Source organism: Bos javanicus, chromosome 11 (assembly GCF_032452875.1).
Source record: "Bos javanicus breed banteng chromosome 11, ARS-OSU_banteng_1.0, whole genome shotgun sequence".
NCBI lineage: Eukaryota > Metazoa > Chordata > Mammalia > Artiodactyla > Bovidae > Bos > Bos javanicus.
In genome coordinates, this window is record NC_083878.1 from 1,730,184 (window position 1) to 1,757,482 (window position 27,299).

Consider the following 27,299-nt stretch of genomic DNA (forward strand, 5'->3'; position numbering starts at 1 on the left):
CAGGGATCAAATGTGGGATGGGAACAATCTAGAGAGACAGTGAGGGGTACCGAGAAAGAAGGTCAGTGCTTCGGTTCTCAAGCCAGGACGCAGCCTGCATCACCTGAAAGATGTAGATGCTGATCTGATGGGCCTGACCGACAGCCTGGGTGGCAAGAGTCTGGAAAGCTCCTTTAGGGGGTTCTAGTGCACCGGGGGGTGAAATCACCAGATCTGAGTGGGCTCAGGAAGCAACCGCCCTGGCTTTGAATCTGTGCTCCACTAGTTACACACATAGCTTACTACTTGCGTGTGTGTGCACGTATGCTCAGTCGCTCAGTTGTGCCCAACTCTTTGCCACCCCTGGACTGTAGCCTGCCAGTCTTCTCTGTCCACGGGATTTTCCAGGCAAGAATCCTGGAGTGGGTTTCCATTCCCTATGACCTCTAGTCAATTCCTCAGCCTCAGTTTACTCATCGGAGAAGGCAATGGCACTCCACTCCAGTACTCTTGCCTGGAAAATCCCATGGATGGGGGAGCCTGGAAGGCTGCAGTCCGTGGGGTCGCTGAGGGTCGGACATGACTGAGCGACTTCACTTTCACTTTCACACATTGGAGAAGGAAATGGCAACCCACTCCAGTGTTCTTGCCTGGAGAATCCCAGGGACGGCGGAGACTGGTGGGCTGCCGTCTATGGGGTTGCACAGAGTCGGACACGACTGAAGCGACTTAGCAGCAGCAGCAGCAGCAGCAGTTTACTCATCTGTAAAATGAGAATACCTTTAAGGTTGTCAGGAATACTAAATGAGATCATCCATTCATTCAAAGTTCTTAGAGCTGCAACTGGCACAAAATACGAATTTAGTAAACGTGAGCTGTTGTTACGAGTGATTTGGGTGCAGACCATCAGCCTCCACAGACAAGTGTTTGAGGAGATGGGACCAGGCACCCAAGGAAGGGGATGGGGTCCAGTTCCAGTGCTTCCACAAAAGAGATATCCCAACCGGGTCCTCTGTGTCTTCATCTGGAAATTCTGGGAGCCAGGACTTCCACCACGCAGGACCTGGTCCTGAATTCTCAGGGAGAGAGGAGAGAGTTGACTGAGGGGCACAAAGATGATGTTGCTGGAAGCAGGTGCAGGAAGAGTCGAAAAGGTGCAATGAGATTATTCACACTGTGTGTGTGTGGGGGGGGGGTGTGCACGCGCACATGTGCAAGTGTGTATGCTCTGTAGTCAAGGTCAGATACTGTTTTCCTTTTCAAATTATCGAAACATCTCTAATCTAGAGCAGATGACAGAGGGGAGAAGACAGAGTGGAAACATTTTAATGGCTTCTTCTCAGCCTGTGGGCTGTCTGCCGAGACTTGAGACAAATGCGGCTCGCTCCTCGTTCGTCTTCAGGAACATCATCATCACATGTTACACGCCGCCCTCTGCCTGGGCGCTCATCAGATCGTCCCCGAAAGTTAAGAGCAACACGAGGGCCAGGGAAAGATGGAAGGACTTGGACCACTCTCTGAACGGGCAGTGCAGCCATGACTCAATAATTTCAGGAAGAAGCAGATAAATCATGGATGAATCATACAACACTTCTTCTAGAATTACTGGCTGTGGACAGCTCCTCCAGCTGTTCACGGGGTAGAATTTGAGAGTCTTTACACACAGATGTGCTGCTGAATCTTAGGACACCCGTCCCCCAAGAGGAGCCTGTGCCCTGGTGACCGATGACCGACTAGTTTAATTTCCTTCAGGCTTTTTGACTTTTGCTAATTCACGCAGAGAGAAGTGCCAAACAGCCTGAAATAAGTAACAGAAATGAACTGGAGGGATCGTCCAAGGCCAATCCTGTGCCTCCCAGAGGAATCATACCTAATCATCCAGGACAGAGCTGTCTGGCTGCTGAAGACCTCAGAGGGAGCCAAGGAAACAGGAAGCTAATTGGATGCAGGGCTTCACACGCTTCATGGGAGCAAGAGTGCACAGGCTATGCCTTCAGACATGGGGGTCGGGCTGAAACTGGCAAACCTCATTACAGGATTAACTCTCACGTCTGGGTCTTGAATTTTGACACTAAGTTAAGCCTTAGACATAATGGGCTGATTAAAGGGGCAGGGGACTGGCCCCCATGTCAAGTTCTTACCTTCCCCCCAGCCCCAGGCTGGATGCATTTGGAGGCCTGGCTGTGATGGAGAAAGCAGCTGAAAGCAAAGAGGGATTAGGGTTTCTTTATGTTTGGTTGGTTGGTTGGTGGGCTGTTTGGTTGGTAATTCGGCTGGTTGTTTGTTTTGTTGGTTAGCTGGTTGGTAGGCTGGTTGTTTATTTTGTTGGTTAGTAGGTTGGTTAGTTGGTTGGTTGGTTAGTTGGCAGGTTGGTAGGTAGGTTGTTTGGTTGTTAGGTTGGTTGGTAGGTTGACTGGTTGGTTGGTTGGTTGCTTAGGTGGTTGGTTGTTGGTTGGTTGTTTTCTTGGTTGGTCATTAGTTGGCAGGTTGGTAGGTTGTCTGGCTGGTAGGTTGGTTGGTAGATTAATTGGTTGGTTGTTTGGTTGTATTCACTTCTTTTTTTTTTTAATTTTATTTTATTTTTAAACTTTACATAATTGTATTCACTTCTAAATGTATGTTCCATTTAGAGGCAATTCACCAGTTTGGACATCTACTTTGCCAGTATGTTCTGATTGGTGCAAAACTATTTTCCAGGCTTTGCCCAGCATGTGTCACCCTGTTCTGTGGGTGTTTCCTTGCACATACTCTCCATCTAAGGGTGACAATGCTGTGCCCCTGTCACCTCGGAGGGACTGCAGGACCTCACCAGGAGATACCAAAGCTCTGCCCATAACTCCCTCCTGATGAGAAGATGCTGACTTCTGTCCCTGCTTCCCCAGGACAGACAGCCAACCAAGGTGGGTGAGGGGGTGGGATCTGGTCTCAACCAATGACCTCAGGCCCCCACTGGCTCTGATTCACATTCCACAGAGAAACAAGGCTCCGTGGTCTCCTGAATGGGCAAGACTCCCACCAGTCGGTCCTCAGCCTCTCCCTCTACAAACCACGGGGGGCACAAAGGGGGCTGGGCTCACTCTAGAATACATTCAGCTTCTCAGCATCTAAGGAAGCTCAGCCCCAGTTCAGGCCCCTCCCCCAGGGGTCTCACCAAGAGGTATATTGTTCCTGTATAAAATGTTAGGTTTAAGGAAGCTATGAAGCTGCATGAATGGACTTTGTTGGTGGTGTTCAGTCACTAAGTCGTGTCCAACTCTTTGTGACCCCATGGACTCTAGCACACCAGGCTTTCCTGTCCTTCACTATCTCCCAGAGTTTGCTCAAACTCATGGCCATTGAGTCAATGATGCCATCCAACCAACCCATCCTCTGTCACCCCCCTCACCTCCTGCCCTCAATCTTTCCCAGCATCGGGGTCTTTTCCAATGAGTCAGTTCTTCACATCAAGTGGCCAAAGTTTTGGAACTTCAGCTTCAGCATCAGTCCCTCCAATGAATATTCAGGGTTGGTTTCCTTTAAGATTGACTGGCTTGATCTCCTTGCAGTCCAAGGGACTCTCGAGAATCTTCTCCAGCACCACAGTTCAAAAGCACCAATTCTGTTGGACTTGGCCTTCTTTACGGTCCAACTCTCACATCCATACAAGACTACTGGGAAAACCATAGCTTTGACTATATGGAACGAACTTAATGGACTATATGGAATGGACTTAAACTCGGGTAAATATAGAGCTCCTAATGCTAGCCTCACAAAGGAATCCTCTCCTCACATTTTCTTTGCTTCTTTCCTTCTCTCTTTTTAGCAAGGCTAAATTGACTAAAATAATTTCACTGCATTGAGAATGGCAATTTTTAGACAAACAAGACTCATCCATTTTTGACAAGACTAAAATGCTTGAAAAGCCTGTAAAATGAATTTTTTATTTTTATTATTTTATTATTATATTTCTCAGATATTTGAATTTGAAACCCCAGATCATATTTGTTTTGTGAACAAATATTTTACTACCTTTGCTGATTCTCCTACTTCCTGGCCTGTTGGCTTGAGAGAAGTGAATGTCAATTAGATTAACAGGAAGGCAGCAGAAAAGGAGGGTGAGGGAGACACTCCCATACCCACCAAATTGTCTGCTCCCCCAGGACAGAATTAATGCTCTTCCTTCCACAAGTTGCAAAAGCAAACAAAGCAAAACAAAATCTTTTTCTCTCTCTGTCTCTCTCTCATTCACTCACACACTTTACACCATAATAACAGTGAGACTCACCTGATCCTGAATTGCACGTTTTAACAGAGGTAGACCCATGGTAAATGTCACTCTCTGAAATGTCAAAGTTCTCATTTCATCCAGACTCAAATCATACCTGTGACAAATGGATACAAAATAGGTGTTAAGACCTTGAATTGACCGTGAATGGAGCCTGTGGACCCAGGGATCTGATAGGACAGACATCTTTTCTGGGTCTTCCTAGCTCTTGTTTGATACTGTGCTTCAAAAGCAGCCAATGTGTGTGTGACACAGGCTGAGTGGTCAATACAGGGGGTCAAATGGAAAGAAAGGAAGGTTTCGTATTTGCAGGGTAGGAACAGAAATGCAGACTTAGAGATGGACGTGTGGACGGGGTGGGGGGCGCGGAGAGGGGAGGGTGGGACGAACTGGGAGGTTGGGACTGACATGCATACACTCCCATGGATAAGACAAAGGACTAGTGGGAACCTCCTCTATCGCACAGGGAGCTCAGTCCAGTGCTCTGTGGTGACTTAGAGGATTGGGGTTGGGGGGAAGTGGGAGGGAGCCTCAAAAGAGAGAGGACATATTTATGCTTACAGCTGATTCACACTACTGTACAGCTGAAATTAATACAGCATAGTAAAGCAATTATCCTCCAATGAGAAAGATGATTTTCTGGAATTCCCTTGCTTTCTCCATGATCCAGTGAATTCTGGCAATTTGATCTCTGGTTCCTCTGCCTTTTCTAAACCCAGCTTGTACATCTGAAAGTTCATATACTGCTGAAGTCTAGCTTGAAGGATTTTGAGCATAATCTTGCTAGCATGTAAATTAAAGGATACATATTCCAAAATGTTTTAACTTATTTTGACCTGTACACTTAAATATAACCACTAGATGGCGCTTGTTCTTCACTTCAACAGCCACCCCAAGGAATAACTATTTAACAAAGATAGCAAAGCTGCATGAAAAAAATCTTAGAATCTGTCCTCCTGAAAGCTTGAACATTTGCTTATCATAATATGAATGTCTAAATTCCTAATGCTTTCCAAGTAAAAAGGAAACTATCTCTGTGATGGAAAAGTCAGGGTTTCAGGAACATCTCAAGCTCTCCCATGAAACATACATATTTGTTTGTGCATTTTCTGTTTTTAAATATCAATCTCTACACTTAGCAATCTTAGTCTTTCTGTTTGTTCTTGTGCTCAGTCATGTCCGACTCTTTGTGACCCCATGGACTGAGGCCCACCAGGCTCCTCTGTCCACAGAATTTTCCAGGCAAGAATACTGGAATGGGTTGCCATTTCTTACTTCAGGGCATCTTTCTGACCCAGGGATTGAACTCTCATCTCTTGCATCTCCTGCAGGGCAGGTGGATTCTTTATCACTGCACCCCTTGGGAAGCTTTGTTATGCAAACAGTATTTAGCATTTAAGGTGGCCTACTAAGATTACTGGGCTTCCCAGGGGGCGCAGTGGTACAAAGAATCAGTGAAGGAGACTGGGGTTCAATCCCTGGGTCAGGAAGATGCCCTGGAGGAGGAAATGGCAACCCACTCCAGTATTCTTTCCTGGAAAATTCCAGGGACAGAGGAGCCTGGCAGGAGACACTCCATGGGGTCACAAAGAGTCAGACGGACTCAGCACACATACACACACAAGGTATAAATCATAAATAACAATGGTTTTTGGTATTTTAACAGATACAGTTTCTCTTTTCTGTCTTCTTGGGTCTGTAAGATATGAAGATTAGGCAAATATTTTTATGTCTGTGCCGTAAGTGGCAGAGAGAGGTCCTATGGAATTAAGAGGCCTGGCAGGTCCTGGGTAGACGGCATGAGAGTTGAGAGTAAGAGCTGGGACTCGTACACTGGGCAGCTCCTTGAGGACAGCTGTTGGGGTGGCGATGGGGCACAGAGAGGGCCGGCTTACTCCCAGCAGCCCCACCGTCTGACTTATCTACTGGTGGTCTGTGTAGGACTTAGCTTTTTAAAACATGGTTCCATTATTAACAACAAGCTTGAAAACCTCTGAGCTAGGATCATTACAGGCAAGAACAAAAGCAAAAGACAGGAGCTTCACTTTTCCTGAGTCGTGTAGAGAATCGGCATCCAGCAAAAGTATTAATAAGACAATGCAATGGCACCCCACTCCAGTACTGTTGCCTGGAAAATCCCATGGACGGAGGAGCCTGGTGGGCTGCAGTCCATGGGGTCGCTGAGGGTCGGACACAACTGAGCAACTTCACTTTCACTTTTCACTTTCATGCATTGGAGAAGGAAATGGCAACCCACTCTGGTGTTCTTGCCTGGAGAATCCCAGGGATGGGGGAGCCTAGAGGGCTGCCGTCTATGGGGTCACACAGAGTCGGACACGACTAAAGTGACTTGGCGGCAGCAGCAGCCTCACTGGGAAGTTCCATATGTGGAATTAGGACCAAACTATAAGATACTAATTTAAAAAACTGAATCATAAATACCTAACAGAGAGGCTGAAATAAAAAACACTGATAATATCAAGTGTTAAGAAGACAAAGACTAGCTGGATCTCTCGTTCACTAGTAGTGGGAATTTTGAAAAAAATGCTATAGCCTCTCTGGAAAAGTTTAACAGTGTCAGTGTTATGAAGTCAATCCTAAAGGAAATCAACCCTGAATATTCACTGGGAGGACAGATGTTGAAGCTCCAATACTTTGGCGACCTGATGAGAAGCGCTGACTCATGGAAAAGATCCTGATGCTGAGAAAGATTGAGGAGAGGAGGAGAAGGGAATGACAGAAGAGATGGTTGGATGGCATCATGAATTCAATCACCATGAGTCTGAGCAAACTCCAGGAGATAGTGCAGGACAGGGAAGCCTGGCGTGCTGCAGCTGATGGGGTCGAAAAGAGTCGGACACAACTTAGTGACTGAACGACAAGAACGTGAAGTTAAACACACACTTGAGTTCACGACTCAGCAATTCCACTCCTGAATATTTACCAGAGAGAAACGAAACCCTCCATTCACGCAAACACTTGTACATGCATGTTTATAGCAACTTTATTTGTAATCACCAAATACAGACATAATCCAAATGTCCCTCGATTAGGGAACAGATAAACTGTGGTGCGTTCATACAGTAGAGCACTACACAGCAATACAAAGGAGTGAACGACTGATACACATGACCACTTCGACGATCTCCAAGCATTGTGTTGAGTGAAAAAAAGCCAACCTCAGGACTTCCCTGGTGGTCCAGTGGTTAAGACTCTGCACTCCCAGTGCAAGGGGCCCAGGTTCAACCACTGCTCAGAGAGCTAGACCCCCAGTGCACATCTAAGAGTTTGTATGCTGCAACTAAAACCCCCACACGCCACAACGGAGATCAAAGGTCCCATGTGCCGAGACTAAGATCGAGCCAGCCAAACACATAAATAAACATTCTTTTAAAAATTCTTGTAGAAGAATGTTCGTATCAACTTTATTCATAAGAGCCCCAAACTGGAAAGCATCCAGACAGCCATCATTCATTAACAGAATTGATAAATTATGATCTAGTTGTAAAATGGAATATTACCTAGCAATAAAAAGGAATGTACTATGTACGTGCTTCTCTGTCCATGGGATTTCCCAGACAAGAATACTGCGGTGGGGAGCCATTCCCTTCTCCAAGGGATCTACCCGATCCAGGGATCAAACCTGGGTGTCCTGCATTGCAGGTAGATTCTTTACCGCTGAGCCACCAGGGAAGCCCAAGGAATGCACTCCTGATACGTATAAATGGCATGTATTAATCTGGAAAACATTGTTTTGGACTCTCTGGGATCTCTCGCTCTGGAAAGCCAGCAACCATGATGTGGACACTCAAGCAGCCTGATCGAATAGTCCACCTGGGAAGATGCTGAGGCCTCCAGCCAACTAGCCATGTGAGCGCCCCACCTCTGAGGCAGCTCTGCCAGCCCCAGCCAAACCTTTATACACCTTCAGCCCCAACCAACACCCTACATGCAACGTCAGGGAAGACCCAGCTAAGATGCTGTGAAATTCCTCACCCACAGAAAGTGGCTGCTAAGCTTAGAGGTAATTTGCTATGCAATTACCTATCAATAGATAGGGAATACACATGGCATCATCAAATACACTCACACACACACACACACACACACACACAACTGATGGGCATAAACTAGTATCTTATAAGCATTTTAATAATATGTAATACACCAAGAACAAAGCAACAGTCATAAAATTATAGCCTAATGAATTATCACAAAGATTACACCCACCTGTATAATCCCCAGCCAACAGCACATCAGCTGACTCCCTCCGTGGTCTCTCTCTTGAGCATGCCCTCTCTCCTGCCCATGCTAGCTGCCCTCCTGACCTGTAATGCCATGAATTATTTTTGACCACTTTTGAATATTAAGGAAATGGGATTAGTCACGATGTCCTCTCTTGTGTCTGGCTTCTCTCACTCGACATGGCTAATAAGATTCCTCCTGAGTGTCTATTGTAGCTGTGGTTCATGCATTTTCATTGCTTTATGGGATTAAATTGAATTATTATACCACAAAAAATATGCCGTGTGAACACACTGTAAGATTCCATTTCTATTAAATTCTTAAACAAACAAAACCAAAACACAGCAGGAACAAAAGCAGAAGAGTGGTTGTCTCTTGGAGGGCAGGGCAGAGGTGGGCAGGGCATGAGAGGGGCACAGGGGAGCTTTCCAGGGTGGTTGTCTCTTGGAGGTGGGGAGGGCATGAAAGGGGCACCGGGGAGCTTTCCAGGGTGGTTGTCTCTTGGAGGGCAGGGCAGAGGTGGGCAGGGCATGAGAGGGGCACAGGGAGCTTTCCAGGGTGGTTGTCTCTTGGAGGGCAGGGCAGAGGTGGGCAGGGCATGAGAGGGGCACGGGGGAGCTTTCCAGGGTGGTTGTCTCTTGGAGGTGGGGAGGGCATGAAAGGGGCACCGGGGAGCTTTCCAGGGTGGTTGTCTCTTGGAGGGCAGGGCAGAGGTGGGCAGGGCATGAGAGGGGCACAGGGAGCTTTCCAGGGTGACAGTGTTGTTGTTGTTCAATCACAAAGTCGTGTCCGAGTCTGCAATGCCATGGACTGCCTCACGCCAGGCTTCCCTGTCCTTCACCATCTCCCAGAGCTTGCTCAAACGCATCTCCATCGAGTCGGTAGTGCCATCCAACCATCTCATCCTCTGTCATCCCCTTCTCCTTCCTGCCCTCAATCTTTCCCAGCATCAGGGTCTTTTCCAATGAGTCAGCTCTTCGCATCAGATGGCCTGAACTTCAGCTTGATAGTAATGTTCTCTACTTTGATAGAGGCTTGAGTTACCTGGGTGAACGCATTTGCCAAAATTCTGAGAGTGTACACTTAATAATTTTGTATTTCATTGTACTTTACAGCAAAATTAAAAAATCCAAGCCACATTGACAGGATGTATACGATGGTGTGATGTGAAATGATGTGACTGGTGTGATGTGATGTGATGTGATGTGATGCGATACGATAGTATCATATCAAATCATGTGACATGATGAGAAGGGCACTCCCCCTCACACACTTTCCCGAAACTCATAACCTCAGCCTAAAGGTGAGAAAAACACCAGACAAGCCCGGAGTGAGGGACATTCAACATAATATCTGACCCAAACTTTTCAAAAGTGTCAAGGTTATGAAAAACAGGGAAAGAAAGAGGAATTGTCACAGCCCAGAAGAGACCAAGGAGCTATGACAATGAAGCACATAATGTCCTGGAAGAGAGAGGCCGCCAGGGGGAAACGATGAAACCCAAGCAGTCCAGGATTGAGTCCACAGCAACGCCCCAAGGCTGTCTTCTTTATTCGGTAGAATGTTAACAGGGGAAACCTGTATCTTCAACTTTCCTATCAATTGAAAAGTATTTCAAAATTAAAAGTCCATTTTAAAAAGAGACAAGTGTTAGGAAGAGAGGATATATGAAAAAAGAAGGGATCAGTTCAGTTCAGTCGCTCAGTCGTGTCCGACTCTTTGCGACCCCATGGATTGCAGCACGCCAGGCCTCCCTGTCCATCACCAACTCCCAGAGTTCACTCAAAATCATGTCCATCGAGTCAGTGATGCCATCCAGCCATCTCATCCTCTGTCGTCCCCTTCTCCTCCTGCCCCCAATCCCTCCCAGCATCAGAGTCTTTTCCAATGAGACAAGTCTTTGCATGAGGTGGCCAAAGTATTGGAGTTTCAGCTTCAGCATCAGTCCTTCCAAAGAACACCCAGGACTGATCTCCTTTAGAATGGACTGGTTGGACCTCCTTGCAGTCCAAGGGACTCTCAAGAGGCTTCTCCAACACCACAGTTCAAAAGCATCAATTCTTCGGTGCTCAGCTTTCTTCACAGTCCACCTCTCACATCCATACATGACTACTGGAAAAACCATAGCCTTGACTAGAATCTTTGTTGGCAAAGTAATGTCTCTGCTTTTGAATATGCTATCTAGGTTGGTCATAACTTTCCTTCCAAGGAGTAAACATCTTTTAATTTCATGGCTGCAGTCACCATCTGCAGTGATTTTGAAGCCCAAAAAAGAAAGTCTGACACTGTTTCCACTGTTTCCCCATCTATTTCCCATGAAGTGATGGGACCGGATGCCATGATCTTCGTTTTCTGAATGTTGAGCTTTAAGCCAACATTTTCACTCTCCTCTTTCACTTTCATCAAGAGACTTTTAGTTCCTCTTCACTTTCTGCCATAAGGGTGCTGTCATCTGCATATCTGAGCTTATTGATATTTCTTCAGGCAATCTTGATACATACATGTATATATGTATATATATATATATATATATATGAGTGATTCATTTTGCTGTTCAGTAGAAGCTAACATCGGAGAAGGCAATGGCAACCCACTCCAGTACTCTTGCCTAGAAAATCCCATGGATGGAGGAGCCTGGTAGGCTGCAGTCCATGGGGTCACTATGAGTCGGATGCAACTGAGTGACTTCACTTTCACTTTTCACTTTCACACAATGGAGAAGGCAATGGCAACCCACTCCAGTGTTCTTGCCTGGAGAATCCCAGGGACGGCATAGCCTGGTGGGCTGCCGTCTATGGGGTCGCACAGAGTCGGACATGACTGAAGCGACTTAGCAGCAGCAGCACCAGAAGCTAACATTATGGCAACCCACTCCAGTACTCTTGCCTGGAGAATCCCGGGGACAGAGGAGCCTGGTGGGCTGCTGTCCTTGGGGTCGCACAGAGTCAGACACAACTGTAGTGACTTAGCATGCATGCATGCATTGGAGAAGGAAATGGCAACCCACTCCAGTGTTCTTGCCTGGAGAATCCCAGGGACAGGGGAGCCTGGTGGGCTGCCATCTATGGGGTCGCACAGAGTTGGACACGACTGAGTGACTTCCCTTTCACTTTTCACTTTCATGCATTGGGGAAGGAAATGGCAACCCACTCCAGTGTTCTTGCCTGGAGAATCCCAGGGACAGAGGAGCCTGGTGGGCTGCCGTCCTTGGGGTCGCACAGAGTTGGACACGACTGAAGCGACTTAGCAGCAGCAGCAGCAGCAGCTAACACAACATTGTAAAGCAACTAGACTTTAATAAAAATTAATTTTAAAATAGAATAAAAAGAGACAAGCAAGACAACACCACCACCAAAAAAAGATCTTGGTGTTTTAAACACATATACACACACAAATCATTTTTTAGAAGCAGTGGTGGGTGTTTTTCTTCACTCCAAATCAAAATCAGTTTTGGTCTAAGGGAAACCACACCTTCAGATACCTAATTTGAATGCTCATGACAAAGGACATCCCTGGTGCCTGGCCTTTGATCACCATGTGTCTCCATGCAACACAGACATTCTAGAATGAAAAACTAACAAGAACTTGAAAACAAACCCTGGTTTCCCAGCATTGCTCTGCTCCAGTAATCCAAGCCTTTAACCTGGTCTCTTTGGCAATCTGCTTCTGGAGACACCTCCAGCTCAGCCCTGAACAAACTTCCTCTTCTCTCTGAAAATAGCAAGAATCAAAAATGCTTCATCTTGGAAAAATCAAAAGCTTTCCAGACAAGCAAAAGCTAAGAGAATTTAGCACTACCAAACAGGCTTTACAACAAATGCTGAAGGAAATTCTCTAGACAGGAAACACAAGAGAAGGAAAAGACCTATAGAAAACAAACCCAAAACAATTAAGAAAATGGTAATAGGATCATACATATCGATAATCACCTTACATGTACATGGATTAAATGCACCAACCAAAAAACACAGACTGGCTAGGCAGATGAAAACATGTGCATGTATGCACTTCCACTTACCACATCACTCTGCTTGACTCCCTAAATTATATGTAGTTATTTTATATTGTTAAGTTACTCATGTTCCCGTTATGGCTTGCAATTGTAATTATCTTTTTTTTTTGTCTGGCTGATAAAAATATCACTCCAACTGATATTCATCTTTCCCTATTGTCAAAAAAAAAAAACGTTCTATTAAAAATCGAGGTGTACCCCACTGCGAGCACACAGGACCCCCCAGAGGCAGCCAGCACAGGGCCCATCCGCCTTCTAGCAAACATCGTGATCACAACTCGACCTCCGACCCCCAAACCTCGGCACCACCCCGTGAACCCGACACACAGCCTGGTGAATGAGTAGACGGTGAATGAAAAAGAAACTGTTGAATCATCTTGCGGTAACTGTCAAAGGCTGAAGGCCTGGAGCCAGCAGGCACCTGAGAAGATGCAAAGGGGGTGGTTTCTAAGTGCTGCGGTTTAATGTAGGCCGTGAAGTTCCCTCAACTGGGAAGATGTCCAAAAGTTCGTTCTGACTTTTGCATAACATCTTATGAAAAAGCCCGAATGAACTTCTGACCAACCCAATACCTTGGCTGATGAGCAAAGTACAGAGGTTGCAGGTGGGAAAAAAAGGCTATGAATATTGAGAGGAAAGGGAAGAAGAGGAAGGAAAGTCCTTCCTTGAAGACAAAAACCTCACAGGAATTCCTGAAGGAGGCAATTCTAGACCCCATCCTTGCATCCTGGGCCCCCACCAAATGACCGAGGAACCGAGTGACCGAGGAACCGATGGAAGGGAACCTCCCCCTCCATCCTGGCTTTTCCCCTTCCTTCCTGAGCTTTTGCTAAAGTGCCTGCTCCATCTCAACGCTCAAAAGAAGCCAGGCCAGTTCCCACGCTCAAAGGGCTTGGAGTCCAGCATGGAAGTCAAAGCAAGAGGAAGAGGGGCCCTGCAGGCAGTTCACCTGTTATCATCAGACCTCAAGTGGCTGGATGGGCGTTCCCTCCCGGGGATGGCCTGGTGGTTTTCTGGAATGGAGAGCTTTGGGTTTAGCAATTACCTTTACTTGGCTCGGTCGGGAGGAGCTGAGAGAAGGCAGAGCAGCGAGCACCCAGTGGCTGTGCCGGGTAGGCTGAGGAGTGGGGTGTCTGTGGGCAGAGAGAGGAAGTCCCGGGGAGGGCGGGAGTGGGAGGGGAGGGAAGGAGGAAAGGGGAGGAAGGTGAGCAGGAAGGGAGCCAACGGGGAGGCAGTGCTGAGGGAGCGGGGGACAGGAACAGACACAGCCTCGCAAGATGAAAATACAAGCTGTCACCAGACTCAGGCATGTCTGTCATTAGGTGAAGGCACATGGTGCAGACTGCGGCTGGCTCTTCCTCCCCCACCAGGATCCCGGGGACGCTGTGTCAGCCCCGCCCGAGGGCGGCTTCTGATTGGTCCAGGTCACCACCCCATCTCAATCTCCAGGATGGTGATTGGCTGAGAAATGAGGCTTGAAGCTTCAAACAAGGGGGGTTACTTTTTAGGGTTCATGCGAGAGGTGCTGATGGGAGTGGCCCCTGTTATTGTTCAGTCGCTCAGTTGTGTCTGACTCTTTGTGACCCCATGGACTGCAGCACACCAGGCTTTCCTGTCCTTCACTGTCTCCCAGAGCTTGCTCAAACTCATGTCCACTGTGTCAGTGATGCCATCCAACCATCTCATCCTCTGTCCTCCCCTTCTCCCAATCTGTCTTGCCCAGCATCAGGGTCTGTTCCAATGAGTCGGGTCTTTTCCAATGAGGCAGCTCTTTGCATCAGGTGGCCAAAGTATTGGAGCTTTAGCTTCGGCATCAGTCCTTCCAATGAATAATCGGGGTTGATTTCCTTTAGGATTGGTTTAATTTCCTTGCTGTCCAAGGGACTCTCAAGATTCTTCTCCAGCATCAGTCTGAAAACACCAATTCTTTGGCACTCAGCCTTCTTTTTGGCCCCTGAGAGATTAGCTAAGAAAGCAAGGATGGGTTTGTGGCCAACAGGTCAGGGTCTTGGAGGATGCCCAGCCCCATGGCCTACAAGTACAATCAGGCCTGACTCCCTCCCAAGGTCATACTCTGACCACAGGATGCTGGTGTCTGCTGGCTTATGGGGCTCCTTGTATCCAATTGCAGTGATACCTTTGGTGACTCAAAGGATGTCTTTGGAGCAACCTTGTGTGCGTGTGTGCTACATGCTCAGTTGTGTCTGATTCTTTGCGACCCCAAGGACTGTAGCCCACCAGGCTTCTCGGTCCATGGGATTTCACAAGCAAGAATACTCGAGTGGGTTGCCATTTCCTTCCCCAGGGGATCTTCCTGACCCAGGGGTCCAACCTGCATCTCCTGCATTGGCAGGTGGATTCTTCACCACTGTCCACGTGAATACTGTTGTCATCGTTCAGTTGCTAAGTTGTGTCCAACTTTTTGCAACCCCATAGACTGCAGCACACCAGGCTTTCCTGTCCTTCACTATCTCCCGGAGTTTGCTCAGATTCATGTCCATTGAGTTGGTGATGCTATCCAAAGATCTCATTCTCTGCTGCCCTTTTCTCCTTTGCCTTCAAATCTTTCCCAGCATCAGGGTCTTTTTCTGAACATTACTGTACACAAACTCACAGTAGAAGATCTAGAGAGAAAATCCATCATTTTCAACCATAGATCCATTCACCGAGTGTGTAGGAGGCACCCTTAGTGAGTTAAACATGCATAGGAGCCAGAGTCCCCTGCTGGACCCTGAGAGCTACCTGCCCACCTACCTGTCCATTTACAGGTAAATGGGAACTTGGAAAATGGCCACAGAGCTTCCCTCAGGGGCCAATGATCCCCTGGACTTCAGGGCCTGGGGTCCCCAAAGGGCCAAGTGGAGATAAACACTCTGCCATGGCTGCCATGAAGGGTTGGGGGGAGATCCTGGGCTTCTAGGGTCTCCCATGATGTCTAAGTTCTTACAATAAGCCCATGTGTGAATGTTCAGTCACTCAGGCATGTCTACCTCTTTGTGAGCCCATGGACTGGAGCCCACTAGGCTCCTCTGTCTGTGGAATCCTCCAGGTAAGAATACTGGTGTGGGTTGCCATTTCCTTCTCCAGGGGATCTTCCTGACCAGCCACGGATTGAACCTGCATCTCCTATATCTCCTGCATTGGCAGGAAAATTCTTTACCGCTGTGCCACCTGGGAAAGCCCCACAATAAGCCAGCAGATAGTGTCAAAGAAACAGAGGTTTGCACGTGGTCCATAGAGCTGTTGCTATGAAGAGAAGGGTGAGTAATCATTAATCAGCAGTGCCGTCTCCTTTTGTCACAGTCAGGATCCCCCTTGTCACAGTCACAGCTATGTAAGAATCAGTCTCTGCTCCTGGAATCAACCCACCAGCAAAGCATCACTCACGGAGAGAGGACCGAGTCCAGATGTTGTCACTTGGACATCATTGTAAAGCAGAGGATGGACAGAAGGGAACTTAGAAAGACAAGGGATGCTATTGAAACTCAGTGCAACAAGGTAAATAAGAATAAAAACATATCCACACCGACAAGCAGTCACAGAAGAATCTCAGCTCTCTAGGAGGGAGAGAAGGGGGCAGAGAATTGTGGGGGGACCCCCCAAGAACAGCATCAGTTCTGAGATCTCCAGACACAGTCAGAATGACCTCGGTTCGAAAATATGCCTGCTTCCCTCCAAAGTCGCAGCCCCTCTGAGGCAGCAAGCAATGAGTATCCATGAGCCTAGCCTCTCTACACAGACATTGGTTTCTTTCATGCAAAACACTCTTTTGGAATCAGCAACTCTGCCCAGAAAAGCCAAGGTATTGCCCAACTTCAGACCCAACTCACGGCCAGAGGAACATGGAAGAAACTTAACAGGCAGCACTAAGTGCCCTATTCAAGGTGAGAACGCCTGACCTGGCTTCCGAGGTGCCCTTCCCAGCCATCCTTCACTCCCTGCAGTGACCCAGGGGCTCAGGAGGAAGCCAAGGAGGGGTGCCCAGCACCGTCTGTCCCACATGGGCTCTTCCTTTCCTGGGCCACATCACCCCACTCTGTCTTTAGCAGGCTCCCACTCCCACCCCCACCCACATGGTTCTGCTGGGTGACCCAGCCCAGTGGCATGTCAAGAAAAGGCAACAGCAGTGGCCAGATGAGCCAGTGAGGGTGGCCTGGACCAGGCCAGAAGCCAAGAAGAGCCCCTCTCTTCCAGCCTGGCTGCTGAGCTCTGGGACACGCACCCAAAGCTCCGAAGGCCACAAGGTGGCCAGAGCTCATCTGGACGTGAGGCAAGCAGAGCCAAGGACTCCCGCCAGCGTCACCCCAGCTCCTGCCTTTCAGCCTCCGCACCCGAAACCAAGGTAAGCTGTGTTTGTCTGTCTCTGTAACTGAAACTAAAGTGAAATAAAAGCAAACTAACTAGGGTGCTTCTGGTTAAGAACCACAAGTTTGGTTGAAACCCAACTCACAGTGGCCTGAACCATAAAGGGGACTTACTGCTTCATGGAACTGGGGATGAGGAACACAACTCAGGCTTCAGGGCACATGGGCTCTGTGGCTTAACCCTGTTATCAGAATGTGGAGGCTCTCCACTTTGCCTCTCTGAGTCATTTCCTCCTAGGGCTGGCTTCCCTGTTGGTGAGAAAACGGCTGCATGCCTGTCAGCCTCACGTTCAGACTCCACTCTATCCAAGATGAGAAGGTCTGCCCATCCAACAGGTCTCTCAGACAAGCAAGGAAGCATCTTTTCCTGGACCCCTCAGAAACCTCCCTTCCTATTTCATTGGCTGAAATCAGATCATGTGACGATTCCTGCATCAGCTTGAGGACTCACACTGTGGTAATCCCGATCCCTGGGTCGGGAAGATCCCCTGGAGGAGGGCATGGCCACTGACTCCAGTATTCTTGCCTGGAGAATCCCATGGACAGAGGAGCCCAGTGGGCTACAGTCCATGGGGTCACAAAGAGTCTGACACAACTGAGCAAGTAATACAAATGAGGAAGCCAAAAATGGCTTCTGCACAATCTTCTCTAAGGAAATTTCTCACGTTAAATTAGTATACAGAGTTTATTGACTGTAATTCAAATCCTGCAGATCCCACCTCTATACTCTCTCTCTCCTCTCCTCTCTAAAGAAAAGGAAGATAGGACTATGCCCTTTTTGTTTAAGGATTTTTTAATATGAACCATTTTAAAGTCTTTATTGAATTTGTCACAATATTGCTTCTGTTTTATGTTTTGGTTTTTTGGCCACAAGACATGTGCGATCTTGGCTCCCTGACCAGGGATCAAACCTGCACCCCCTGCACTGGGAGGCGAGCTCCTAACCGCTGGACCACCGGGGAGTCCCAGACTCTGCCCTCCATAGGGCTCCCCTGGTGGCTCACGTGGTAAAGAATCTGCCTCCAAGGTCGGAGACCTGGGTTCAGTCCCTGGGTCGGGGAGGTCCCCTGGGGGAGGGCACAGCAACCCGCTCCACAGAGGACCCTGGCGGGCTACAGTCCGTGGGGGTCACAAAGAGTCAGACACGACTGAGTGACTAAGCACACTAGCATGCCCTTCATAAACTTCATTATCATCACCTCTGAGAGTCAGATGAACAATCAAATGTAAAAAGCACGTAGCCAACTGCACTCCTGGAGTAGAGCCCTGTGAGGGGGAAGCGGGACCACTGAACCCCTGACCTTTTCCTGGCACGAGTGTCAGTACCTTTCTCTAGATCTCTCTTTCTCTCAGTCTCTCTTGGTCACTGCCTGTCTTTCTTTTTGCCAGTATCCTGAGGAGGCACTCTTGGTTATTAACAGCTCATTTTTTTTTTCTTCCAACTGTTGGTCCAACCAGAAAACAATTCTGCCTTTTACAACCATAATTGGGAGGTAACACAGTCTGAATCATCATCTTAAAACTGTGATAAACACCTTCATCCAGTCAGAGAAGCAGCCAGTAACCAAAACCCACGCCCATGTGTCCCCCGCCCCATCTCTCAGCCCTCGCCTGCAAACCCTTTTAAACCTTGGTTTAGCATTCCTTTACTTTCATTTTATAGAGTTTCTCACATATCCAGGTATGTCTAAAGAGTGTGTGCTCAGTTGCTAAGCTGTGTCTGACTTTGTGACCCTGTGGACTGCAGCTCGCCAGGTTCCCAGGCCCAAAAGGGATTTTCCGGGCAAGAATACTGGAGTGGGTTGTTGTTTCCTCCTCCAGTGGTCTAAAGAGTTATACTGTTAGCACAATTTATGCTAACTTTATTTTAAAAAAAGCGGGGTGGGAGTCAGCACCCCAACATTCATAGTAGCACTACTCACAGTAGTCTGGACACCAAAGCAACCAAAGTGTCCATCAACAGATGAATGGATAGAGAAGATGCGGGACATATACACATATGGATATATATGGACGGATTTGGAAATTATCATACTAAGTGAAGTAAGTCAAAAAGAGAAAGGCAAATATCATGTGATATCACTTACTAAACAAAGACAGACCCACAGATACAGAAAAGAAATTTATGGTTGCCAAAGAAGAAAAGGGATAAGAAAAGGATACATTAGAAGTTTGGGATTAGCAGATACAAACTACTATATATAAAACGCATAAACAACAAGGCCCTACGATATAGCACAGGGACCTGTGTTCAATCTCTTGTCATAAACCATTATGAAAAAGAATATATATATATATGTTACTTGCTGCACACCAGTAACTAACACAACACTGCAAACCAACTCTACTTCAATAAGGAAAAACACCCTAGTCTTTAGCAAGGTTGACACTCATAAACAATATCACTGTCCATACTCGCTATACTGTGCCATCTGTCGGTCACAAGTTTGTCCCTTTAAACAACATCCCTCTTATTCCTCCTACCACCAGTCCCTGCTAAGCACAATTCTATTCTGTTTTTACGAGTTCACAGCTTTTTAAAATGTCATACAGAAGAGGAGCTTAGTTTTCTAACCAGCCTAAAGTCACATATGGAGGAGCCCAGCTCACCAACCATCCTTTCAGGCACCCGGGCTTATCACCTGTCCTTCATTCTCTGTACACCCATCCTCAGGGACTGCTGCTGCTAAGTCACTTCAGCCGTGTCCAACTCTGTGAGACCCCATAGACGGCAGCCCACCAGGCTCCCCGTCTCTGGGATTCTCCAGACAGGAACACTGGAGTGGGTTGCCATTTCCTTCTCCAATGCATGAAAGTGAAAAGTGAAAGTGAAGTCGCTCAGTTGTGTCTGACTCTTAGTGACCCTGTGGAGTGCAGCCTACCAGGCTCCTCCATCCATGGGATTTTCCAGGCAAGAGTATTGGAGTGGGGTGCCATTGCCTTCTCCGCCTCAGGGACTAACACTGACCAAAACAGAACACTAATGCTAACCTGCCTTGGAAAGGAAGGTTCTCTCTGATCAAGAAAGTCTGGGACCAAGAACCCTGCTTGTTTACAAACCAGCATTTACTCACATTACTCACTTCACTCCTGTTTTTAACAAACACCCAAGGTTGACTAGACACTTAGCAAAAGCCTCAAACACGAAAAACAGAGGTCAAAAGTACAAAGGGGGAGAAAAGGAACTCAAGAAACAGAGACAAGGCAGAAAATAGAAAGAAACATCTCAGAACTTACCATCAAGTATTCCCAAGAAATACGAGATTTGGCAACCAGAAAACAAGAACAGATGCTCTAGAAAAGGAACAAGGGACTTAGAGAAACTTCAAAAATTATGACAGTAGTTATCTTAAATGACTCAAGAGAAGTTGGAAGATAAAGTTGAGAAAGTGTGCCAAGAGAAAAAATGAAAAGGTAAAGAGATGAAAAACAAGAAAGAAAAGATGAGGAAACTAGAAGACAAGCCCCAGAGGTCTGACATCTGAATCAGAGTTCAGATAAGACAGCCGTGCAAATAGTTGAAGAACAGTAGTTTCCAGATTACAAGAGCCCCTGGCATGCCCCCAGCAATGAAGGAGAAAGAGACCACCATCAAGTCACGACACAGTAAAATGCCATAAGCAAAAGTGAAAGTGAAGTCGCTCAGGCGTGTCCAACTCGTGTCCAACTCTTTGGGACCCCATGGACTGTAGCCTACCAGGCTCCTCTGTCCATGGGATTTTCCAGGCAAGAGTACTGGAGCGGATTGCCATTTCCTTCTCCAGGGGATCTTCCCGACCCAGGGATCGAACCCGTGTCTCCCGCATTGTAGACAGGCGCTTTATCGTCTGAGCCACCAGGGAAGTCCATGGCCATAAAGCCTGTGCTAAACACAAAGTCCTAGAAACTTCCAGGCGGGAGGAAGAAAAGTCATATCTTTACACACTAAAACGCCAAGGTGCAGAGGGCGGCTGGTTCCTTAATAACAATGTTGGATATTTAAAGGCATGATGACTTTAAAATTCTGGGGGAAATTTTATTCCCAGTCTAGAATTCTACACCTACACAAATATTCAGCCAATTTTGAGAGTAAATATTTTCAGACGTGAAGATCTGAAAAAGTTAATTCTCTGGTATCCCTTCTCAAGAAGCTATCACATGAGAGAGTGTCCTGGCTCTCTATGGCTATGGTAATAACATACCCCAAAACGTAGTGGCTTAAAACGGTTCAGTGTCACTCTGCCTCCTGCTCTGTCGGGAACTTGGACACACAGAATCAAGTATTAATAGAGATGGCCTGTGAGCTCCTCACAGGCCTGGGGTCCCAGCTTAGATGACATGAACAGCTGGGGGCTGGAGCAGTCAGGAATGGCCAGCATCGCTCTATGGGGCATCTCTTCAAGGACCAGCTTGGGCTTCCTCACAGCATGGCAGCCACAGGCTGATGCAGAACTTTCCACACGGAAGCCAGGGCCTCAGGAGACAGAAGCAGAAGGTGCCGGTCACAGTCACTCAGAGCTGAGCCTAGACACTGGTGCCCTGTCACTCCAACCATACCCGTGGGCCAGAGCAGTCCCCGAGCCACCCAGACTCAGGGGAGGGGACACAGAAGCACCCCTCTCAACGGGAATGACACTCAAGAGTCTGTGGCCACCTCTAATCCTCCACAAAGAGCGACCAAGAAAGAGAAGGCCTGGGAAAACAGAAGCTTCACTTTAAAGGAGATGCAAAGGAAGCTCCCCAGGTGGCCGGGAAGACCCGGATGGTAAAGCCCGTCCAGCTGAAGCCCCTGAGGGGGACCTCCTGAATGGATCTGTCCACAGGGAGGGAAGGGAACGCATATACATGACAGCTTTGACCAAACCGTTGTTTTGTTGTTGTTTAGTTGCTAAGTCATGTCCAGCTCTTTGCGACCCCATAGACTGTAGCTCACCAGGCTCCTCTGTCCCTGGGATTCTCCAGGCAAGAATACTGGAGTGGGTTGCCATTTCCTTCTCCAAGGGGATCTTCCTGACCCAGGGCTTGAACCTGCAAGTCTCCTGCACTGCAGGCAGGTTCTTTAGCACTCAGCCACCAGGGAAGCCCTTGACCAAACTGAGAGGACTGTAACTCTTGTCTAGAAGTGCACAGGCCAGTGAGTGACCATTTTATACCAAACTAAGCAAATGAATAAAGGTAGAAATTGTTATCCCAAGAGAACACCAAAAGTTGTCAAAGAAAGGAAATGAAATATGTTACGCTGTGGGGCGTGGCAGGGAATAACACACATAGTCACAGCAGTGTGAACCCTGGATACCAATGTAAGTCCACATGGGGATGCACTGATTGGTGGGAATAAGGAAAGAAAGTGGGCAGCCATGGGGATCTTCATTCTCTATGCTACTAAGTCAATGCATGGGCTTCCCCAATGGCTCAGACAATAAAGAATCTGCCTGCAATGCAGGAGACCAGGTTTAATCCCTGCATCAGGAAGATCCCCTGGAGAAGAGACTGGCTACCCAGTCCAGTATTCTTGCCTGGGAAATCCCATAGACAGAGGAGCCTGATGGGCTACAGTCCATGGGCTTTCAAAGAGTCAGACACGACTGAGTGACTAACACACACACACACAAATCACTGTATAATCAGGAAGTAGCTCTGTTTATGACTGTTTTAAAAGAAAATAGATGTAAATGACATAAGAATCCCCCAAAAGACATGAAAGTGTTTGCCAGTGAGAAAAGGGAATGAGGGGGGAAGGGGTGGAATAGGGGCAAATAGTTTTCACTCCAAACCTCATAGTGTCTCTTTTGTATTAAGTGGGTTCATACATTGTATTATGAAAATAAAAATAAATTTTAAAAGAGAAAGCTGGAACACATAGTATGATTCTGTTTATCCAAAAAAATGTTCACATGTATATGTGAACTCATAGAAAAATAGGGAAAGTAGGGAAAACAAACTCTACAACACTCAAGTGTTCAAAGTGGTTGGAGGACCAAATGCCATCAACATATGAATGGATAAACAAAATGTGATGTATCCATCTGATGAAGTACTGCTGTTGTTTGGTTGCTCAGTCGTGTCCAGCTCTGCGACCCCATGGACTGCAGCACACCAGGCTTCCCTGTCCCTCACTATCTCCCTGAGTTTCACAAACTCATGTCCATCCAGTCAGTAATGCCATCCAACCGTCTCATCCTCTGTAGCCCCCTTCTCCTCTTGCCCTCAGTCTTTCCCAGTGCAAAAAAATAGAGGACAACAACAGAATGGGAATGACTAGAGATCTCCTCAAAAAAAACTGGAGATGTCAAAGGAACATTTCACGCAAAGGTGGGCACAGTAAAGGATGATGGAGTATTATCCAACGTTAAAAAGGAGATCCTGTCACCTGTTGCAACATGAAGGACATTCTGCTAAGTGAAAAAAGCCAGACACAAAAGGACAATGATTGTATGATTCCACTTATATGACATAACTAGAGTAGTTTAGAGACAGAAAGTAGAACTGTGGTTGCCAGTGGCTGTGGGGAGGAAGGAAGAGCGAATTAATGTTTAACGGGTACAGAGTTTCGGACTGCGAGGATGCCAGAGTTCCGAGATGGATGGCGGCGATGGCTGCACAGTACCGCGGCTGTACTTCGTGCCACTGTGCACTCAGTTCTAGTGAGCTGGGTGAGCCTGGAGCCTGTGGCACAAAGGGAAGTCAGAAAGAGCGGAACAAACGTTGTCTATAAACACATACATGTGGGATCTAGAAAAATGGTACTGATGAATCTATTTGCAGGCAGGGCAGGAACAGAGACACAGATACGGAGAAGAAACGCCGGACACAGTAGGGGGATGAGACGGTGGAACAAATTCAGAGAGTAGTGCTGATATATACACCATCGCGAAGAGTCGGACACGACTGAGCGACTGAACTGAACTGAACGTGTAAACAGATAGCCGGTGGGAAGCTGCTGCACAGCACGGGGAGCTCGGCTGGTGCCCTGTGATTACCGTGGGGGTGGGGGTGGGGTTCAGGAGTCGGGAGACATATGTGTACTTATGGCTCATTCGCATTGTTGTATGGCAGAAGCCAGAGGAATACTGTAGAGCAATCATCTTCCAATTAAAAATAAATGTCTAAAATTTAAAAGTAAAAAAGGTTAAAATGGTCAATTTTATTTTCTGTTTATTTCACCACAATAAAAATAAGTGGCTGGGGACTTCCCTGGTGGCCCAGTAGTTGAGACTCCGCCTGCCAATGCAGGGGACCAGGAAGATTCCACATGCCACAGAGCAACGAAGCCCGAGCACCACAGCTACTGACGCTCGTGTGCCTAGAACCTGTGCTCGGCAACAAGAGAAGCCACCGCAATGAGAAGCTCACATGCCTAAATGAAGAGCAGCCCCCGCTCATGGCAACTAGAGAAAGCCCACATGCAGCAAGGAAGACCCAGCACAGCCAAAAATCAATTCAGTTCAGTCGCTCAGTCCTGTCTGACTCTTTGCGACCACCATGGACTGCAGCACGCCAGGCCTCCCTGTCCATCACCAACTCCCAGAGTCCACCCAAACCCATGTCCACTGAGTCAGTGGTGCCATCCAACCATCTCATCCTCTGAAGTCCCCTTCTCCTCTTGCTCTCAATATTTCCCAGCATCAGGGTCTTTTCAAATGAGACAGCTCTTCAAATCATGTGGCCAAAGTACTGGAGTTTCAGCTTCAACATCAGTCCCTCCAATGAACCACCCAGGACTGATCACCTTTAGGATGGACTGGTTGGACCTCTTTGCAGTCCAAGGGACTCTCAAGAGTCTTCTCTAACACTACAGTTCAAAAGCATCAATTCTTCGGCGCTCAGCTTTCATTATAGTCCAACTCTCACATCCATACATGACTACTGGAAAAACCATAGCCTTGACTAGACGGACCTTTGTTGACAAAGTAATGTCTCTGCTTTTTAATATGCTGTCTAGGTTGGTCATAACTTTACTTCCAAGGAGTAGCATCTTTTAATTTCATGGCTGCAATCACCATCTGCAGTGATTTTGGAGCCCAGAAAAAATAAATAAAATAATAATCAATAAATAATAATTAAAAATAATAAGCTGTTGGGGGAGGGGACAGTTTGGGAAACTTTTAGGTTTTCAATATTATCTGACTCTTTGCAATGAGAAAGTCTTCACCATATGCTTGAGTGCATAAATAAGGCTGTGGGGGAAAACCAAATCTCTGCAAAGGTTAGGAAGAGAAATGTGCATTGCTCCAGGAAAGAAAAGAAAAGGCAGTGAAGAGAAAGAAGGGGGACAGGGAAGCAGCCGGCTCAGCACAGCCAGGCCAGGGAGGGGAGCCCTGAGGACAGATAGTGGGGAGGTCCCATGGGTCTAGAAACTTCTAGTGAGGCTGTGAGCCTTACAGGGCTTCCCAGGTGGCGCTAGTGGTAAAGAACTTACCTGTCAATGCAGGAGACATAAGAGAGGAGGGTTCGATAGCTGGGTTGGGGAGATCCCCTGGAAGAGGGCATGGCCACCCACTCCAGTATTCTTGCCTCAAGAATCTCATGGACAGAGGAGCCTGGTGGGCTACAGTCCATGGGGTCAGAAAGAGTCGGACACGACTGAAGCAACTGAGCACAGAAGCCTTACATGTGCACACCCACCCACCAGCCTGGCCCCCAGGAGAGAGCCCCGCTTTACCAAGAAACAAACTCAGAAATGTTTGAAAAGCTTATCACGTTTCAGACGTTGCTCTTTTTTTTTTTTGATGGGGACCATTTTAAAGTCTCTATTGAATTTGTTACATGATTGCTTCTGTTTTCTGTTTTGGTTTTTGGCCACGAGGCATGTGGAATCTTAGCTCCCTAATTAGGAATAGAGCCTGCACCCCTGCATTGGAAGGCGAGGTCTTAACCACTGCACCACCAGGGAAGTCCCTGGATGCTGTTTTTAAATATCCCCTGCAACCTCAGGAAGGAGCCTCAAGTGGCCCAGAATCCGCTGCTGCTCCAGCCAAGGGCATGCTGTTCTATGGATCTCAGGGCAGGTGGGACCCTTAGACATGGGGACATTCCCAGAGCCTGGGGGACCCGCCATCAGAGTGAGGACAGGGAGGATTCAGCCTGGAAGGCTGGTCTTGGGGAGAGAGGGGGGAAGCTGGGCTGCACCCGCACCACAGCTGGCGCAGTACCCCAGAGGAAGAATCCCTGCACAGAGGAGGGCAGCGGTGATGTGCTCAGAAAACTGCAAAACCAGGATTTTGGTTTTTTGGGGAAGCAAACTGTTTCCTGGGCTCTTATGTCCTGGGAGTGCCTGACACTATACGAACTTCCCACTATACACTTAGCACTCACACTCATGAACCCCACCCCCTCCAACACCTACTTGAATTTCAAGGGCCTGGGGATAGGGGACTGGCTACAGGAGGCCTCATATTGTATCTGTGAATCCATGTCTGGTGTTAGTCAGTCGGTCATGTCCGACTCTGTGCCACCCCATGGACTGCAGCCCACCAGTCTCCTCTGTCCATGGGATTCTCCAGGCAAGGATACTGGAGAGGGTTGCCATGCCCTCCTCCAGGGGATCTTTCCAAACCAGGGATCGAACCTGGGTCTCCTGCATCGCAGGCAGATTCTTTACCATCTGAGCCACCAGAGAGTTTTATTTCTGACCTCTCATGGAGCCTTTTACCATGGTAGAAAGTTAAAAACAACAAGAAGTCAGGTCACTGTCTTTGAACACAGGATAAGATCAAATCTGATAGTACAAGGTGAACTTTCAAGCAGATACTAAGATCTTTAATCACTGGGGGCAAAAAAAAAACAGTATGACATTTAAGCTATTACAACTCTGAAATTATGAAGTCAATAAACAAGAACTGGAGACAATGGAAAAGTATTTGTTAAAGTAATGGGGTTTGTATGTCTTTCCCCCCACTTTTTTTTTTAGGTGTCATACCACAGCCAGCATTAGTGAAAAGCCACTCAATAGTTTCTCATTTAAACCAGCAGCACAGATGTTATCCCCTTTCTGCAGATGGAAGCTCAGGAAGGTAACATCTCACTTGATGACAATCACACAGGTAATGTGCTGCTGGCTGCTGGTTGGCTTTCCAACTCCAGCCTGCCTTTCCCTCTGTCCCAAAGCAGACTGCACAATTCACAGCAAAGAACCTTCTATTTGGTCCAAATCAGCGGTTTAGATGTTAGCATTCCATCATTTAAACTGCAGTTATCTAATAAGAAAAGACAAAGAGACGACAGCCCAGGAACTAAACTGAAAAGACACAGGAAGACAGGAAAAGGGACGTGTGTAAGGGCACTGGTCCCCAAGCTTTTGGGCACCGATTTCATGGAAGGTAATTTTTCCAGACACCGAGGAGGGGGATGGTTTTGAGATGATTCAAGGGCATTACGTTTCTTGTGCGCTTTATCTCTATTATTACTACATCAGCTCCACCTCGGATCATCAGGCATTAGATCCTGGAGGCTGGGG

At 47.4% G+C, this 27,299-nt stretch overlaps 1 protein-coding gene across 4 annotated transcripts in view; it reads right to left on the bottom strand.

The window, feature by feature from the left end:
• Positions 1-27,299, bottom strand: part of ACOXL (acyl-CoA oxidase like) — a 330,642-nt gene that overhangs the window by 300,598 nt on the left and 2,745 nt on the right. For 3 of the 4 annotated variants that reach the window (XM_061431434.1, XM_061431435.1, XM_061431437.1), the window contains exon 2: positions 4,244-4,340. In XM_061431434.1, the coding sequence (XP_061287418.1) occupies positions 4,244-4,340 (97 nt within the window). Of the gene's footprint in view, positions 1-4,243; positions 4,341-13,545; positions 14,193-27,299 lie in introns of those variants that run through there. The other variant, XM_061431436.1, reaches the window with a different exon arrangement.